General features: G+C 46.9%; 1 protein-coding gene across 7 annotated transcripts in view; it reads left to right on the top strand.

Moving 5' to 3' along the window:
* The first annotated feature begins 3,226 nt into the window (after positions 1–3,226).
* GRK5 (G protein-coupled receptor kinase 5) overlaps positions 3,227–15,912 on the top strand; it is a 224,016-nt gene continuing 211,330 nt past the window's right edge. For 5 of the 7 annotated variants that reach the window (XM_089898230.1, XM_089898231.1, XM_089898232.1 and 2 more), the window contains exon 1: positions 3,230–3,507. Coding sequence is in view for 3 of the 7 variants with exons in the window: in XM_030759299.2 (XP_030615159.1) it covers positions 3,456–3,507 (52 nt within the window). In the remaining 4 variants the exon portion in view is untranslated. Of the gene's footprint in view, positions 3,508–15,912 lie in introns of all 7 variants that reach the window. The other 2 variants (XM_089898229.1, XM_030759301.2) reach the window with 2 other exon arrangements.

Raw genomic sequence — 15,912 nt, forward strand, 5'->3', positions numbered from 1 at the left:
TCAAGCAAAGCAATCCATATTTGGGGACAAAGATAGGTTTGTGACTTTCAGAATAGTTGCTTTCTATTTACAAGAACTCTGACAGAGCAGCTTTATCCACGCAGTACAGGTGCTGACAGAAGAACAAGAAGATACCCTGTTTCTTTGGCATTTCCAGCTCAGCTGACCTTGAGTGGATTGGGAAGTCAGCATCAGTCTATGGCATATTTCCATCCCTCTCGAACTCACCCACCCTCCATTTGGATTTCTCTTCTTCCTCTCAGCCAGCAAGATTCCCAGTTTACCTATTGATATTTAAACCTTCCTGAATCAAACCCGTTTTTCAAGAGGACTGTGAGTCATTAGTGCAGTTCATGGAAAGGAATGAAGCAATAATGGTGGTGTTATGGACTGGAATGGACGCCCCCCACCACCACTGAAGTCTTAATCATTTAGCCAACTGCCTGCTTTGCCTCTTACAGTACAATTTAAATTCACTCTGGCAGCCAAACAGAACAATTGCAACCCAGCTCTGCCAGCCAGCCTGCTAGCCAGAAATTAAGTGCATAGACTCTGAGTCCGACTGCTAGGTTCAAATCTTAGGTCTTCTGCTTATCAGCTGTGTGACCTTAGGCAAGTTATAAAACCTCTCCTAAGCTGGTGACTTTATTTATAAAATGGAGCTGTGTTCTCTACCTCATCTGGATGTTGTGTTTACCGAAATTAATCATAAAGCACTTAGCACAGCACCTGACCCACAGCTGGTATCCAGTAAAGCTAGCCATTATCGTTTCATTCTTGCATTGGAATGTCCTAATTTCTTCATAGAGGCACAGGTACTTGAAGTACAGCTATTTATTTTGTAGGCAGGACATATTGCCTTGTAGCAGAGAGAGTAGTAGATAGACTTTCACTTGCTGAATGACCATGCTGAACCCACTTATTCTCTAAGGGTCTGTTTTGCAACTGTAAAGTGAGGAGGGGGGAAGGAATGGCAGGAATTTTCCAGGACTGCAAACTCAATAGTCTGTAGAGGCCAGATAGGTAAAATCAGTGGTGACTTGGGCTGAGTATAAGACAATGAAGAATGGTGGGGATTACGGTTAATTGTAGAGTTTAGTTACTCAAACTGTGGTCCACGGACCAGCAGGATTGACAGAACCTTGGAGTTGGTTAGAAATAGCTGACTCGCAGGATCCTCCTCAGCCCAAGCAAAACAGAACCTGTATTTTAACAAGATCCCTTAGGTGATCTGTGTGCACATGAAAGCTTGAGAAGGCTGTTGTGGAGCACAAGCCATCTAAAGGCGTTCAATTTTAGTTTTTTTTTTTTTTTGTCATTCAAATAAGTAAACTTTGGGCTGCATCAGGCCTTAGACTGCCAGCAAGTGCCAAGGGCCCACCATAGCTGCTGAGCTCTGAGATGCTGCCAGCTCTAGGATTCTCCATCTCTCTAGACTCTTTCATTGTAAGTTAGGGCTCTGGGCAGTTGGATATGCAGCCCAAACCAAGCCCGGGATGCTTAGAATAGTAATTCCTGGAGTGGAAGATGCCTAAGAAATCATCTGCTCAGCTCTCTGCCTTCTGACAGGTAAATTGTTACTGTTCCTCTCCACTTTGCAGACAAGATAAGTGAGGTACAGGGAGACCCACTGATCCAAATCCAGACACTAGAAATGGTGGTGATGGATACATTCCATCAGAAAACGACAATCCTGTGCTGTTAGAATAGGCGACCATCCTGGTTTCCAAGGCCTGGAAAGTCTATTCATTTCTTTATATTCTCCAATGCATAATAATTGTTCTCCGTTTCTCTCGGCACCTCCCTGCCACTTCCTGTCAGCCCTAGGGATGGAAGGTTTCCTCCTTTCGGACGGAGAAGGCCCAGAGCCGGCTTCTGAACGGATATCCGGCAAGCAAGATGCGCATGAGGCAAAGGCCTCATTGTTCCTTGGGGTCAGCCCGCCCCTCCCCCAGATCGGAGGACACTTGTCGCAGACCCTGGGTGTCTCAGGGCCCATTTCCCAGGAGTGGAGCCTTCAGAGGAAGCAAGGGAGCAACGCTGAGTGCAGATCTGGGGTCTGATGTTCTGAGGGTACAGTGGAAAGGCACTAAGAGCTCCAAGATATATAATCCCGGAATTTGAAAACGAATTTCCAATACTGACTGGGTGCTGTTACTTATTAACGTTCCTGACTCCGGCGATTCCGTCTGCATTTTTATTAATCTGAATGAGTCTGGTGGTAATGAGGATCGTTGATTTGCGGGCCCCGCGTGCTGGAAGGCAGGTTATGTGCAAAACCAGCCGCTTCCCACGCCCGGATCCCCAGAGTCTCAGCCGGGCGTCCCGGGCGCAGAGGGGGTCTGGGGGTGGGGCCGTCGTCCGCGTGGACCCGCCGCCGCGCCTCCACCCCGCGGCCGCCGGGGGGCGCTCGGACTGCGCGGCCACCGACGCGGCCGCCAGCGCCGGGTCACCACCGACTCGCAGACCCCTTCGCGCCCTCAGAGGAAACAAAGTACACCTTTGTCAGCCACCGAGCGCGTGTCCGTGTGCTACGGCGCACAGTGGCCGGCCGCCGCGTGCGGGGCCCGCGGGCGCGCCTCGGCGCCTCTGGGCGGCAGCCCCTGCGTGGGCCCGGCGTGCCCCAGAGGAAGCGGGCTGCGGCGCGCGGTCGGGCCGGCCTGACCTCCCACCCCGAGCAGGCCACGAGGGGAGGCCAGAACCCGCACCGACTCCTGCCTGGCCGCGGCGCTTCGCCCGCCGCCGCCGTGGCCTGTGCACTTCTATTTCTGGGTTTTCGGCAGGGCGGGAAGCAGGCGAGCGGGAACCCCAGGCGTGGACGTGCGAGTCCGGGCCCCAGGGTTGGGGGCTTCGGCTCGGCCGAGCCGACTTTGATTCGCCCGCCGCCCCTAGCAGCCCTGGGGCACCCCCGCCTTCACTCCGAGGGCACGTCCCGTAGCGGCTCTTGGACTCTGGTAGCTAAGCGCCAGCCCGGCCCCAGGGCAGGGCGCTGGGAGTACTACAAGTCCCAGCAGGCCCCGCGCCGCGAGCGCCGAAGCGGGAGGCGCGGCCCGGCCTGACGCCTGCGCAGTGCGGCCGCCCGAGCCTGCTAGTACCACACCCCCGGGAGGGACCGAGGGGAGGCAGAAGCATCCGAGGCATTAAAGCATCCGAGGGAGCCCGAGGGGAGGAGAATGGAGTGACAGAGAAACACGGAGGGTGGGGGGTGGGGGGGAGACTGTTGAGGGAGGGGGGAGGGGGGACACAGAGGGAGGAAGAAGCGGCGGCGGCGGCTCCTCTTTGCAGAGGTGGAAACTCCGAGGGATAAGAGCAGGAATAATGCGGTAGGCTAGGCGGGCTGCTCGCTCCCGGCTCCGGCAGCAGCGGCAGCAGCCCGAGCAGCGGCAGCAGCAGCGGCAGCACCTCAGGCGCTGACAGCCCCGCCGGCCGGCTCCCTCGCCGACCGCCGACTGTCAATGGAGCTGGAAAACATCGTGGCCAACACGGTCTTGCTGAAAGCCAGGGAAGGTAAGAGGCAGGGCTGGTGCGAGCCTGGCGCATTCGCCGCGGGCCGGGGTGCCGGTGTCGGGCGGCGTGTGAGCTGGGGCTGTGCGTGTGCAGGATGCCCGCAGTGAGTTGGTCGGGAGCAGGACACCTCGGAGAGCTGCTCTGCAAACGTTTCAGGGTTCCTGCCCTTGTGCTCAGGGAATCTGGACTTGGGCAGAGAAGGAGAAACGTGGAGGTTGCAGGGATTAGGATGCTAAATCCCTTAGTTTCCAGCCAGCTCTAACCTTATATATCGTGCCATCTCGGCAGCTGTTGAAAGGTCAGTTGGAAAGGCTTTCATTCAGGAAGAGATGGGTAAAGATGCAAATAAAATAGCTTTTCCGAGTCGGCCCGGGATGGTTCTGTGAGTGAATTCGGGGGGGGGCGGGGGGGAGGGGGGGAATTATTAGAAGCCAGTCTTTGCTTGCGCAGGCTGAGTTGATATAGGCTATTGCTGGAAACCATCCGCTGGGAATGTTTCTTAGGGAAATCCCGTCGTGTGGAAGGAAGCCTTTTAAAGGCAAAGTAAGATGTTGAGGAATTAGCCTGTTCATAGAGTAACGAGAGGATGGCTGTACAACTCACCTAGAAAATAATTAAGGATTTCAGGGGTGGGTTCCCCCCCCACTTTTGGGGAGGAGAGGTAAGTGAATTTTTTGGTTTTGGGCTCAATTAAGGAAAGAAAGGTAAGTGTGCCAAGTGTTTAGATGCGTTTTGGATGGAAATCATTAGATTTTTCTGCATTAGGCTATCAGGAAATATCGTCTAAATGGAGTGGGTAAGAACCTAAGTCGAGACTATAAACACACTTTCTGACTCTTCCTTGAGATGGGAAAAAAAAAAAAAAGAGAGAAAGTGGCCCAGAAACTTACATGCTTCCTAAAATGATTGCGTGCGTGTAAACATACATATTTGGGAACACCTGGAATTTATGTAACATCTCTTTTGCCAGGATTTGAGCTCTGGGTGCAGCCTTTTTATGAAAGGGGAAGTGGTTTTCCCTTTCGTGGGAGGAGGCTTTATTTGACACCCAAGGTAGTAGGCAGTCTACGTAAGGTCTTGACTTCAGAAGGATACTTGGGGAGCAGCCCACGAAAACGCCTTATTTATTTCTTAATATTTTCATTCACCCACTTTAATGAATGAAGGAAGACTTTCTGGCCAACAATAAAACGATTCATGTTTATCCAGACGGTTCCATCACCTTGTGGCACTGTACACGCTGTATGAGTAGGTGATGCACAGCTCAGCAACTCACGTCGTAATTTCGGTGTCACTTGTCTCTAAAGCAGCAGCCTGGAAGATTTGCTTTGAAAACTCCAGCAGAGTTGAAAATGTGCAGGTCTGTCCCTCCCATTGCTCAGCTTTGGTGTGAACAGACTTTTAAGAGAGGCTGTTACTTGGTGACTTCAGGTTCTAAAGCATGAATGTTTTCTGTTTTCCTAACGGGACATTGTAGCAAATTGGATCAAGGTGGGGGCTGGTGGGCTCTCTCCTGAACGGGGCAGTGAGTCCTGTAGGGGGAAAAGCGGACAAAACAGCCCCCCTCCCCCGCTCCCAGCCTTAGCAGCCGCCACCTAGTGGTGGAATATGGTTGTACATCTCAGGGCTCGGGGGCGGGGAAAGTTTTCACCCTCTCTCCATTCTGAAATTTTTTCCTGGGAAATCATTGGATATGATGGTACTGGAGGCTTCGCAAGTTTCACTGGTTTCTCCTGTTGCCTGGGGAATTGGGCTGCCTAGATTTGCTGCTCTACACATTCGTTTGCCTGGAGCTTGCTTTTTTTCTCTCAGCATTTGGTTGCTTCTTTTAAAATGTTTTGCTTGGAGAGGGCAAAGTATTATCAATTTTCTCCCCCAGTTTGATCTCCCCATTTTTTTTTTTCCACCAAAATGAATTCACCACTTGATAATTTTGTCTGTCAGGTTGACAAATTGTTTTGTTTTGTTTTTTTTTTTAACAAATTGTTTTTTTCAGAGCCTTAGGAAAGAGGGCTACAGTCTGGAGGCTTATATGGAATGACCGAATTACAGTGATTAAAAGTTCCCAAGAATGTGCCTTTCACTTCCTTTTCCTTTTAAAGTCTTTTCAGTTTCTCTTTGAGAGTTTGGTAGTCATCTCATGGTGAGAAAATAGGCTCCTGGTGGCGCCTTTGAAATGGAGGGGGCCTTGCCTCTAAGGATACAGAGAAACTGACACGTGAATGAGAAAAATTAATCGCTTACATGGAAACTTCGTTTTGAAATTTGCGTTTCTCCCCCCCTTTCTCTCATATGTCTAAAGAGAATCCATGATTTTAAGTGCTTCCACTTTCTTCTTGCTGGGTCTTTATTAAAGATTTGAGTACATATATTCTAATTAATGTAGAAGCTTTTAGAAATAAAAGCAATTAATTTTTCTCTTCTCGATTCTCATGTAGTTGAAGTCATTCTTTTCAATTAAGTAATTTTCCTAATAATCGTATTACCCAAATATTCAGAAATGAAAGTTCTAGTCAGTTTAGTGAAAGATCTAACATAAAATTTATAGTATCTTTAAAAATCTGAGTTGTTTAGAATGTTTAAAATCACTTCTTGAAGATTCTTGTGAATGGTTATAGATGAGAAATATGATTGGTAAATACGAAATATAATGTAGTTCACTTAACAAAATACACTGTAAACAATTTAAAATTGTTTACTTTCAAGTAAAAGTCACATTTGTCCCAAACAATAGAGAAACAGGCCTTGAAGAAAGACAGACATACTTTGCAAATGCTATGAAGGAATTTGTAGTTGTCCATGTTGGTGGGTAATTTTGGGGCCTATCTTTTGTTATTGTTACGCATTCTTAAAGGCAGATGTCTTCTAAATTCATTGTAAGTTCTTACCATAATAATACATGTATAAAGTGGAAAAATGAATATAGCAATAAGATAGAAAATCTATAAGTGAATTAGAGTAAAAATGATTCATCGTTAGTAATTAGAAAACATAGGAAGGCAGATTGCACCTTTGTGACAGTTGTTTTGAAATAAGATAGAGATCTGGGTTCAAAATTTTAAACTGCCCAAATGTATTTTGTTCTGGTCTCATGAGAAAACATCAACTTGATCACCCTTAGGAACTTCAGCTTACTCTCCTAAAAAGTGGGTGGTTAGGGAAAAAAAGAAAGAAGTTGAGACTGAATTCATGCCAATTTATGGAAATGAGCTAAGTGATTAAGCATTTAATGAAAAGAGACCCAGACTAACTTTATCTGTCTATCTATTTACATTTCAGAATCTCAGAAAATTGGCAAGCGTGCTAGTGCTGAAATAATAGTAGTGAGAAAGAGTGTTTGCAGAGGGCCTTTTGTGTGTTTCCTTTTGGTTTTATTGTTGCAGTAAAGGTTTTTGTGTTTTTGTCATATTCTAGATCTGTTGCCTCACTCCTGAGTGAACGGTGTGGAGCAGAAATTTTGTAAAGGCCCACCTTTCCTTTCTTCACAGGCCAGCAGTAGCCATAGTTGATCAATAAAGACGACAGAGAGGGAGTATTGATCACATTTTCCTGAGCGTGATACTAGCAGGCACTGAGTACAGGAACTGAGAAGTCAAAAACATAATGACTTTGCCCTTGGATGTCAAAAACCAGAATATGCAAGAGCCTTTGACTCAGATATCTCTGGAAATTTGTTGGCCCGGCTCTTCCTGATGATTAAGATTGGGGACCTGGGGAAAGGTGACAGCAGAGGCTGGGGAGGGCTGGAGAGGAGAGGGGACCCGCATGCAGCCGGCGAGGGGCAGGCTCTGCCCAGACAGACTCAGCATTCCACAGCGGGGCTGAAAGCCCTTGTTGCCCCTCTTCCCTCTTCCCCTTGCACCCTAGTTCACGATGACAGAACCAAAACATCAGTGTATTCCGTTATTAGAACATCGGGATGTCTCTGAAGCCCGCAGCCCTCCTACTGCTATCGGCAGGCGTACTTAATCCACCCCTTGGCTTCTCGCTTCAATCTTCCCGCACAGAAGAGCGGCAGCTTTGCATCCTGGGTGCAGGCTGCTCAGCGTGTGTAAAAGCTGCTGGGCCTATTAAGTACAAAGCTGTCATGAAATGAAACTGCCTTTTACTTTTTCTGAGTTTCTTTTCAGTACTGACAACTTGGAGGTGGAGAAACCAAAAGCAATTGTTTTCAGAGGCCTTGCTTTCCTACAGAAAGATTTCCAGTGATGATTTTACCTAATCTAGCTGCCTGTTTTTAAAACCATCAGATAAATGCCCACAAGACTCTCGTCTTTCGGTAGCTTAGCTGCTTCTTGTCAGATTCTACACTCCAAAACGCTTGATTCTTCCAGTCCCCAAACTAATCCTTGTTTAAATTATATCTTCAGCAGCCATAATTCTTTTTTTTTTTTGCGTTACGCGGGCGTCTCACTGCTGTGGCCTCTCCTGTTGCGGAGCACAGGCTCTGGACGCGCAGGCTCAGCGGCCATGGCTCACGGGCCCAGCCGCTCTGCGGCATGTGGGATCCTCCTGGACTGGGGCACGAACCTGTGTCCCCTGCATCAGCAGGTGGACTCTCAACCACTGCGCCACCAGGGAATCCCAGCCATAATTCTTGTAGTGGTTTGCCAAATGATACCCTTTGGGTGTGGGCCGAAGACTTTGGTAACATCCAAGTGAATTTCAGGAAAGAGCTCAGTGTAGGACCAAATTCACCTTTACCAAGGGCCATTCAACCCAGACCTGGGAATTTACAGTGTTCTAGTGAAGTGGTTCCAGGACTGCAGGTAATACTTAACGTTAATATTTGTTGCCAGTATATTTGTAGCTCAAGGTAAAGTATTATAGTATCTAGTCATTTTTGAAATAAAAAAGGCTTATGGTTACAAAAAGATTTCACTGCAGTAGAGCATGCAATTCAGAGATGAAATTTGAGAAAACAATAGAAAGTGACTTAAAAACAGGTGACACATAGAAAAGGAAATCAGGAATTTCTTCAGTCTTACAACCCCTAGCCCCTACACCTCACTTCAAAATAGAATAGTGAAGATAAAGGGTTTTAAGATGTGATTTTAAATGATTAAAATAGATTATGTGGGCTTAAATAACAGGAGTGATTTCTACTTGGAAACACATCCTATTACATTTCAGTGAAAGTTTTTATTTAAAAATATCCTAAACATTGAAAAGATTTTAATCCATAAGTAAAACTTAAAATTTTATCTTTTGGGGGTAAAGACAATATTGTTCCATCTGGTACCATTCAGACACTGGAGGAAACACCCCATTTGGTATAAATTGTGCTGCCTTTTAAAGAGAAAGTAGTTATGTCCTGACTAGACCTTGCCCCCTCCCCCAGTTTCTCATTTTGGGTTAACCATTCTTAAATTGTCTTCTGAGGTTCTTACAAGGGTAAAAATCATTCATTCATTCAGCATTTGATTGTTGAAGGACCCTGTTGGAGGTGACATTTTGGATGTTCAGCTTTGATGAGATGCAGCTGGAGGTGGGTGACGAGATGGAATTGGGCATCATCATTATCTTCTTAGGCTTTTAAACTGATAAATCAGATCTGAGTAGAACCCGATTTTTCCCCCGAAGAGCTGAAGCTGTCTGTTGTGTGACCCGCTTAGCTGGGAACTCTCTGTTGACTCTGCTGTGCCTAGAGCTTGAACACTAGCCTGAGGGACCAAAACACGATTTAAGGATAATTCAGAAGTCATACTTGAGGGATAGGCCCGAATCTGGAAGACAACTGCTGATTTTCCAAGATACTGTGTTTTTATGACAGTCAGTTCCTACAAATGGAAACCGCTCAAAACAATAGCAAGAGGACCCTTTGGTTGAGGAATGAGAAGATCCAAGAGGGAAGTGGTGTGCGGAGGTGCCTTCCAGGTGGGACCTTGGTGGTCTTCCTAGGGCAGCAGCCTGGGCCGGGCTGATGGGCTGCAGTTCAGGGGTAAAGATGGTGGAGGCCGCCTTCCTTTCTGGCTTTTTCTTGGAATTGGTTTGAGCATGTCCTCTGGTGGAGCCTGGAATGACCTGAAAGTGTTAAAGGCGTCTGTCTAGTCCTCTAAAGATGTGCTGTCCAACATGGTAGCTACTAGCTGCATGTGGCTATTTACGTTTAAGTTAATTAAAGGTAAACACTCCATTCCTGAAGCCAACCATGTTTCAAGTGCTCACCAGTCACGTGCGGCTAGTGGCTACCCTGTTGGATGGTATAGATGTAGAACATTCCCAGCACTGCAGAAAGTTCACTTGGACAGAGCTTCTCTAGAGTTCTACACCTTGAATTAAATGAGTGTGCTAACCCCATAACTTCTGACATGAAAACTGGGAGAAGGTAAGGGAGGGGAAGGAGGGGGAGAAACAGGAGAGGCTGGGGGGCTGGGGGATCAGGGATTAGGACTGAGTCACTTCAGAGAAAAATGCAGTTCAAGGACAATCATAGATGTTGGTGGTGATAGTAAGCCACCCATATTCCTCCCCCCCCCCTCGTTTTTTTTCATATCTTGTTGGGAAATTTGCCTAGATTGAGCAACTGACTGTCCTGATTTAAATTTTTTTTTTTTTTTTTTTGCGGTACGCGGGCCCCTCACTGTTGTGGCCTCTTCCGTTGTGGACCACAGGCTCCGGACGCGCAGGCTCAGCGGCCATGGCCGACGGGCCCAGCCGCTCCACGGCATGTGGGACCCTCCCGTACCGGGGCACGAACCCGCGTCCCCTGCATCGACAGGCAGACTCAACCACTGCGCCACCAGGGAAGCCCCATGATTTAAATTAAGTGCATGGTATAGATGCGCACAGGGCCCCATGTTCCTTCTCGAAACTCCTGAGGTGAGGATATTTTAAAACCATCATTTTATTAATAAAAACAAAGTCGTGTGTACAGTAAATCCGCAGAAAGAAGGAAAAAAAAACAAAGCCTCTTTCTATGGATTTCAAAAAGACAGTCTAAAATGAGCGGGAAGATAGGTAAAACAATTTTAAGGGTTTCCGTTTTCTTTTGAACACGCCAGATTGAAAGAAGATCATGGAGAAAGATGTCAAGAACACACTATTCCTACACCCGGTTTAAAATGATTTCTCTTTAAAAACTGTTTCCTGTGTGATTTGAAACCTTTTAACGATAACCCAGTTAGAACACACTTAGAAAGCAACATGATTATTTGAAACAATGAAACAGTGCGCTGCTGTTCTTTGGGGTCGGAAGCACAGAACTCTGTCTGAAGTTGTGCCAGGGAGTCGACTGGTAACCTCCTCCTGGCAGAAGTCAGCAATAAATTAGGCTCATTTCCATAGGGCCTGTTTTGTCTCTAGGAATTTGTGGTCGGTGGAGTATCAGTATTTTTTTAAAAGGCAATGATGAAATAAACCTTAAAGGAGAACTTCTGGGGCCTGTGCAGAAAGTAAAAGAAACGGAGATAAACAGATAAGAACATTCATAGGTTGAGAAGTGGCAGAGGTCCACGGGACGGCCAGGGCCTGGGCTGCCCCAAGGCTTCTCGGTGGGTCTACTGATCTGTTCTCCACTTTCCAGAATAGAGGTCACCCCTGCTTTTCAGATGAGGAAAAGTGAGAGGAAAGAAAGGGAGTCACTTGTCCAAGGTTACTTGAATTGCAGACTTTTCTAGAGAAGCCCTTCAAAATCCTTTAACGTTCCAAAAGAAATCTTTCCCCTCCCCTGTAATAACATAAGCCCCAAACTCCCACAAAAACCGAAAACCAAAAAACCAAACCCATTTCTCTGGGCGGTATGGTTTCTAAATGCAAATGCCCTGAGGTTGCACTTGTGGAAGAGAAAGAGGGTCTCTGACAGATTTCCTGGGGAAAAGGGGCAAAATGGGAATCTAATTGCCCTCCAGACCCTGACTTCAGCTAAATGCCAGTTTGAGAGCAGTTGGATAAAGTAATTCCTACTAGGCTATGAATGACTACCATAAAGTGAGTCCTCAGAGTGGGTGTTCCCATTTTAAAAGTAGAACTGTTTATCAGCTCGACTGAATCTGTGATTGACGAGGGGGAGACATATACAAACGTGCCTGCACCTGTGCATGTGTGCACACATGGCTGCGATCCGTTCTGAAGCCCCCATCACCTGTGTTCTACCTGCGTTCCCCCCTCCCTGACACATACCAGCACAACCAAAGAGCAAGGTCAGCCTCTTGGCATTCTTCTTCTTCCTGGCAGGGCTTGGGGAGAATCCTGAGTAGCCAAAGAATTGCCCCTGAGGGACAGGGGATTAAACGAGATGGGCGGTGGTAGGGACATGTCAGCGGTGGCAGCCCTGCTCCCTCTCCTTGGCAGAGCCAAGACATGGGCACTGGACAGGCCAGCTCCTGCTGATGTTGGCTTGCCACGTGCAGGTCATGTCTGCCCGAGCTCCCCTTCCTTGGGTGCTTGCTACCCCTTGGGAGATTCTTGCCCCCGTGCAGCTCTGCCTCATGCACCTTAGGTATATGCTCATGTCTCTGCAGCTTTCTTTCTTTTTTTTTTTTTTTTTTCCTGCGGTACGCGGGCCTCTCACTGTTGTGGCCTCTCCCGTTGTGGAGCACAGGCTCTGGACGCGCAGGCTCAGCGGCCATGGCTCACGGGCCCAGCCACTCCGCGGCATGTGGGAACTTCCCGGACCGGGGCACGAACCCGTGTCCCCTGCATCGGCAGGCGGACTCTCAACCACTGCGCCACCAGGGAAGCCCTCTGCAGCTTTCTTTACTAATAGAAAAGTAGGGGGCTGGGATGGGGGTTACCTACTGGAGTGGTTTCTCGGCCACATCGCAGGGCACAACCCCTCTTCCTCCCAAAGAGAATGTGTGAAGCAGCCTTTTTCCCCAGAAAAGCTCTCTCAGAGTTAACCCTTTCCATGTCACAAGGGTAACCTTGTGGGTATTTGCATTTAGAAACCAGACCATGCATGCGTGGGTGCATTTTGCATTAACTTAGGAACTTTACTTTTCAAGGATCTTTGGGAGCTGAGAGTCTCTTCCTTGGGGGTTGCTGTCAAACTTGAGACATCCTGCTGGAGAGGAGGCAGCACGAATGAGGGGACAGGGAGTCAAGCCTTTGATCTGCTCCTGCAGAGAAGGTGAAGCTCCAAACTTAACCGCTTCAGGAAGGGAAGTGGGGGGTGAAGGATAGAATGACCCACTACAGGGTGGAGAGAACCCAGCTAGTGTAATTGGTCTGCATATCTGATAAAAGGTCTTATGAAGCCTCATTTGAAAATGGAATTCCATCTTGGCACAGGTCTTAGCACCACTTGTGAAATGGAAACAAGCTGGAGGAGGGTCAACAAATGGGCCATGAAAAACGGCTTTCTGATGGCTGTTGCAGGAATGCAGTCTGCTCCGTCCTAACAGGGTCTGGGCGCTGAGGAACAGCTTGTTAGGATGCTTAGATAACATCCCCCGAGAAGGACCCCAAGCTCTAGGACAGATAGGGGTGGGATGGGGACAAAGAATTGGGCTGCAGGCTTGAATGGCAAAGATGTCTCAAAATCCCACTTTTCTCAAGCCGAGTGCTGTAGTGGGTTGATGCCACTAAGCCTACAGTCACAGATTAGGGAGACTGTCAGTCAGACGAGTGCGTGCCTGGAACGTAGTAGGTGTTCAACAAACCTTGATTTGGGAATGACTGATGTATATCTAAGTTTTGTGGAGGAGGGGGAAGAGCCAAGAAACTAAGGTCCTCAAGAAGTGGCCTTGATGTCTCAGTAGATGGTAAATTAGGAGATGATTCAACACGGTTAAGAAAGATTAACTAAGGGTATAGGGCAAATTGGAAAATGTTTTCCAAATGTTTGTCTTAACTGTGAAAAATGTCTGGCAGACTTCCCCACCCTGACCCCCAAATTGGAAGTGGTTTGTTTTTACTTGTTTTGGAAGAAATAAATGTTTGCATTAGTCCAAACATTCGGGGCAAACAGTTCTCCCCAATTCTGAGGCTCTGTGTGGGTCGGAGATGTTTCATGCTGATAACACTCATACCTTTTTTGGTTAAATTGAAGGTAGCTTAGGACACAATCTTCACATGCTTTTCACATCACTGCTAGAACGAGGCTGAGCAAATGGAAAGAAAATAGGAAGCCAAACACGGATCCTTCCAGATCCAGCAATGGCTGATGACCTGGCATTTGAAGGATAGAATCTTTATAGAAAAATTGCCTGTTTGCTCATGGGCAAAGAGGCTGGATCCAATTAAGACAAGGAAAACGTATGTTAACTCAGAGAAAAAATTTCTAAACAGTCAATCCTGTAATCCTCTCTGAAGAGGAAGGGGTCGACATGACGGGGCTTTATGGATGATGCCAAACCCTGTGCTATATAATAATTAGTAACCACTGGTTATTCTGCCTCACACTCATTCCCCAAACCACTAACCATCGCTTGCGGTGGAATGCACCAGGCCTAGATATTTGCCCCAGATGTCTTCCCATGGATAGTATCCAATTAGAGGACTTTTGAGAATTAAAGCTTAATTCTCTTATAACATAGCAGAATACAAATTAAAGAAGAACAAACCTGATTTCCTCGTCGGTTCAGTGGGTGACTAAGGTGAGGGTTAGTCTTCAGGTTCCCTTCAAGGACACGTCTCAGTTTACGTTTTGGTAACTATTGGGTGGCTAATTGTTTTACGTCCTGGTGCCTGGTGCTTTTGCTAGTTTTTTTGGGCAGCTTACAAACATTTCAGGAGTGGCTGTGAGGGGATCGAGGATTTGAGAGGCCTATTCAGAGAAGTGGACCTATGTCTGCTTATAATTTCATTCTTCCACGGTGGGCCTCTGCATTCTAAATGTCTTCCTAAAATATAGAGCTTTGGGGATCCCTGCAAGCAGAATTCCGAGGGCGATAGCCCTAGACTGGCTTCTGCATCTTCCCTAGGGTCGTAAATCCAGTATTTAGTTAGGTCTTCTTATGTGCTAGGCACCATGCTAGGCTCTGAATGGAGGACAGGAAGCAATGGAGCTTCCCTTCTTCTTTGTTTTTTTTATAAAGATATTTTTATTTTTATTTATTTGGCCATGCCTCTCGGCTTGTGGGACTAGCTCCCCGACTAGAGATTGAACCCATGCCCTCGTCATTGAAAGCTCAGTCTTAACCACTGGACCGCCGGGGGATTCCCGCCTTCTTCCTTTTAACAGAATTGTTTAGGAATTATAGAGTCCTTGGTGCCCATGGTTTCATTTGCTCTTTACAGCCCTGTGAGGTATGTTTTGTTCTTCCCCGGTTTATAGATGAAGAATCGAAGGCTCCGAGAGGTATTGGGTTGGCCAAAAGGTTCGTTCGGGCTTTTCTGTAACTTCTTACAGAAAAACCAGAAAGAACCTTTTGGCCAACCCAATAAATGCCTTGTCCTGGAGCATCCTGCTAGTTCCACAGCCCGGACCCAGCGCCAAGCCCAGTCTCTACCCTGACATTCTGCTCCATCACGGCTGCTGCCCTCAATAATCTTACCAGCTAGTGGGAACATCAATACTAACGTGCATGAGACATTTGCAAAAGAACCAAGTGTGCCGCTGTGACTCACAATTCAATAGGAGTCATTCTATCTAAATTTGAAGGTTTTCAAACATTTGCACAGACAATACTTGCTTGCTAAAGAAAATGCAAACAACAGCGCACAACATCAAGAAGAAAGTCAAAATCTCCCTCCTCCCATGTGCCCCTGCTACCCGTTCCATCCCTCAGAGATAGTTACTGTCAGCATTTAGATGGACATTTTCCCAGATCTCTATGTATGTGCACTCATGAACATACAGATACATTTGACACAAATGGGATCCTAGTATCCACGTACTTCTGCAGCTGTTTTCAGTCAACAATAAGTTGTAGTGCCTTCGCATATCTCTGTTTATTGTTTCCCATGAAACGAAGGTGTGTTAGGAAAAATTGTGAAAGACTTTGTAGATGGAGTGTTGTTGCAGTGGAATGCTGGGTGTTTTCTAGCAGACCCTGAAGGGCTGTCGGGCTGTAAACGGGTCTGTGTCTTTGATTGTTTTGGAGTAGCTACATTATTACATTATTAATGTATTTAACCATACATTATTAATGTATTTAACCAAGACCCTATAGTGGGCCATTTAGGTTTTCCAATTTTTAAGTATATTGTAAACAGTGTGGGAATCGTCTACCCATTCTATAACATCTTTATACACTTATTTAAAGACTTAGTCCCCCCGACTCCCCATGGTGGTATCTGCCTAATAGATACTATCCCTCACTCCCCCCCTTGGGAAGAAGAGTGATGATTTCTGAAATGGAGTTAAGTGATCCTAGGGATGTACAAAGTACATTTTCTTATGAGAAAGAAGCATGATACACGTGAGGACATGTGATACGATATTCTTGAAACCTTTGGTTTAACACCTGCACCTCTGAGTGTTCAGTCATCTTTTCTATGCTATTCAAAGCTTGGATTGGG

This window comes from Delphinapterus leucas, chromosome 16, assembly GCF_059928025.1.
Source record: "Delphinapterus leucas isolate spDelLeu-1000000601 "Yukka" chromosome 16, BTC_Dleu_Yukka2, whole genome shotgun sequence".
NCBI classification, from domain to species: Eukaryota; Metazoa; Chordata; class Mammalia; order Artiodactyla; family Monodontidae; genus Delphinapterus; species Delphinapterus leucas.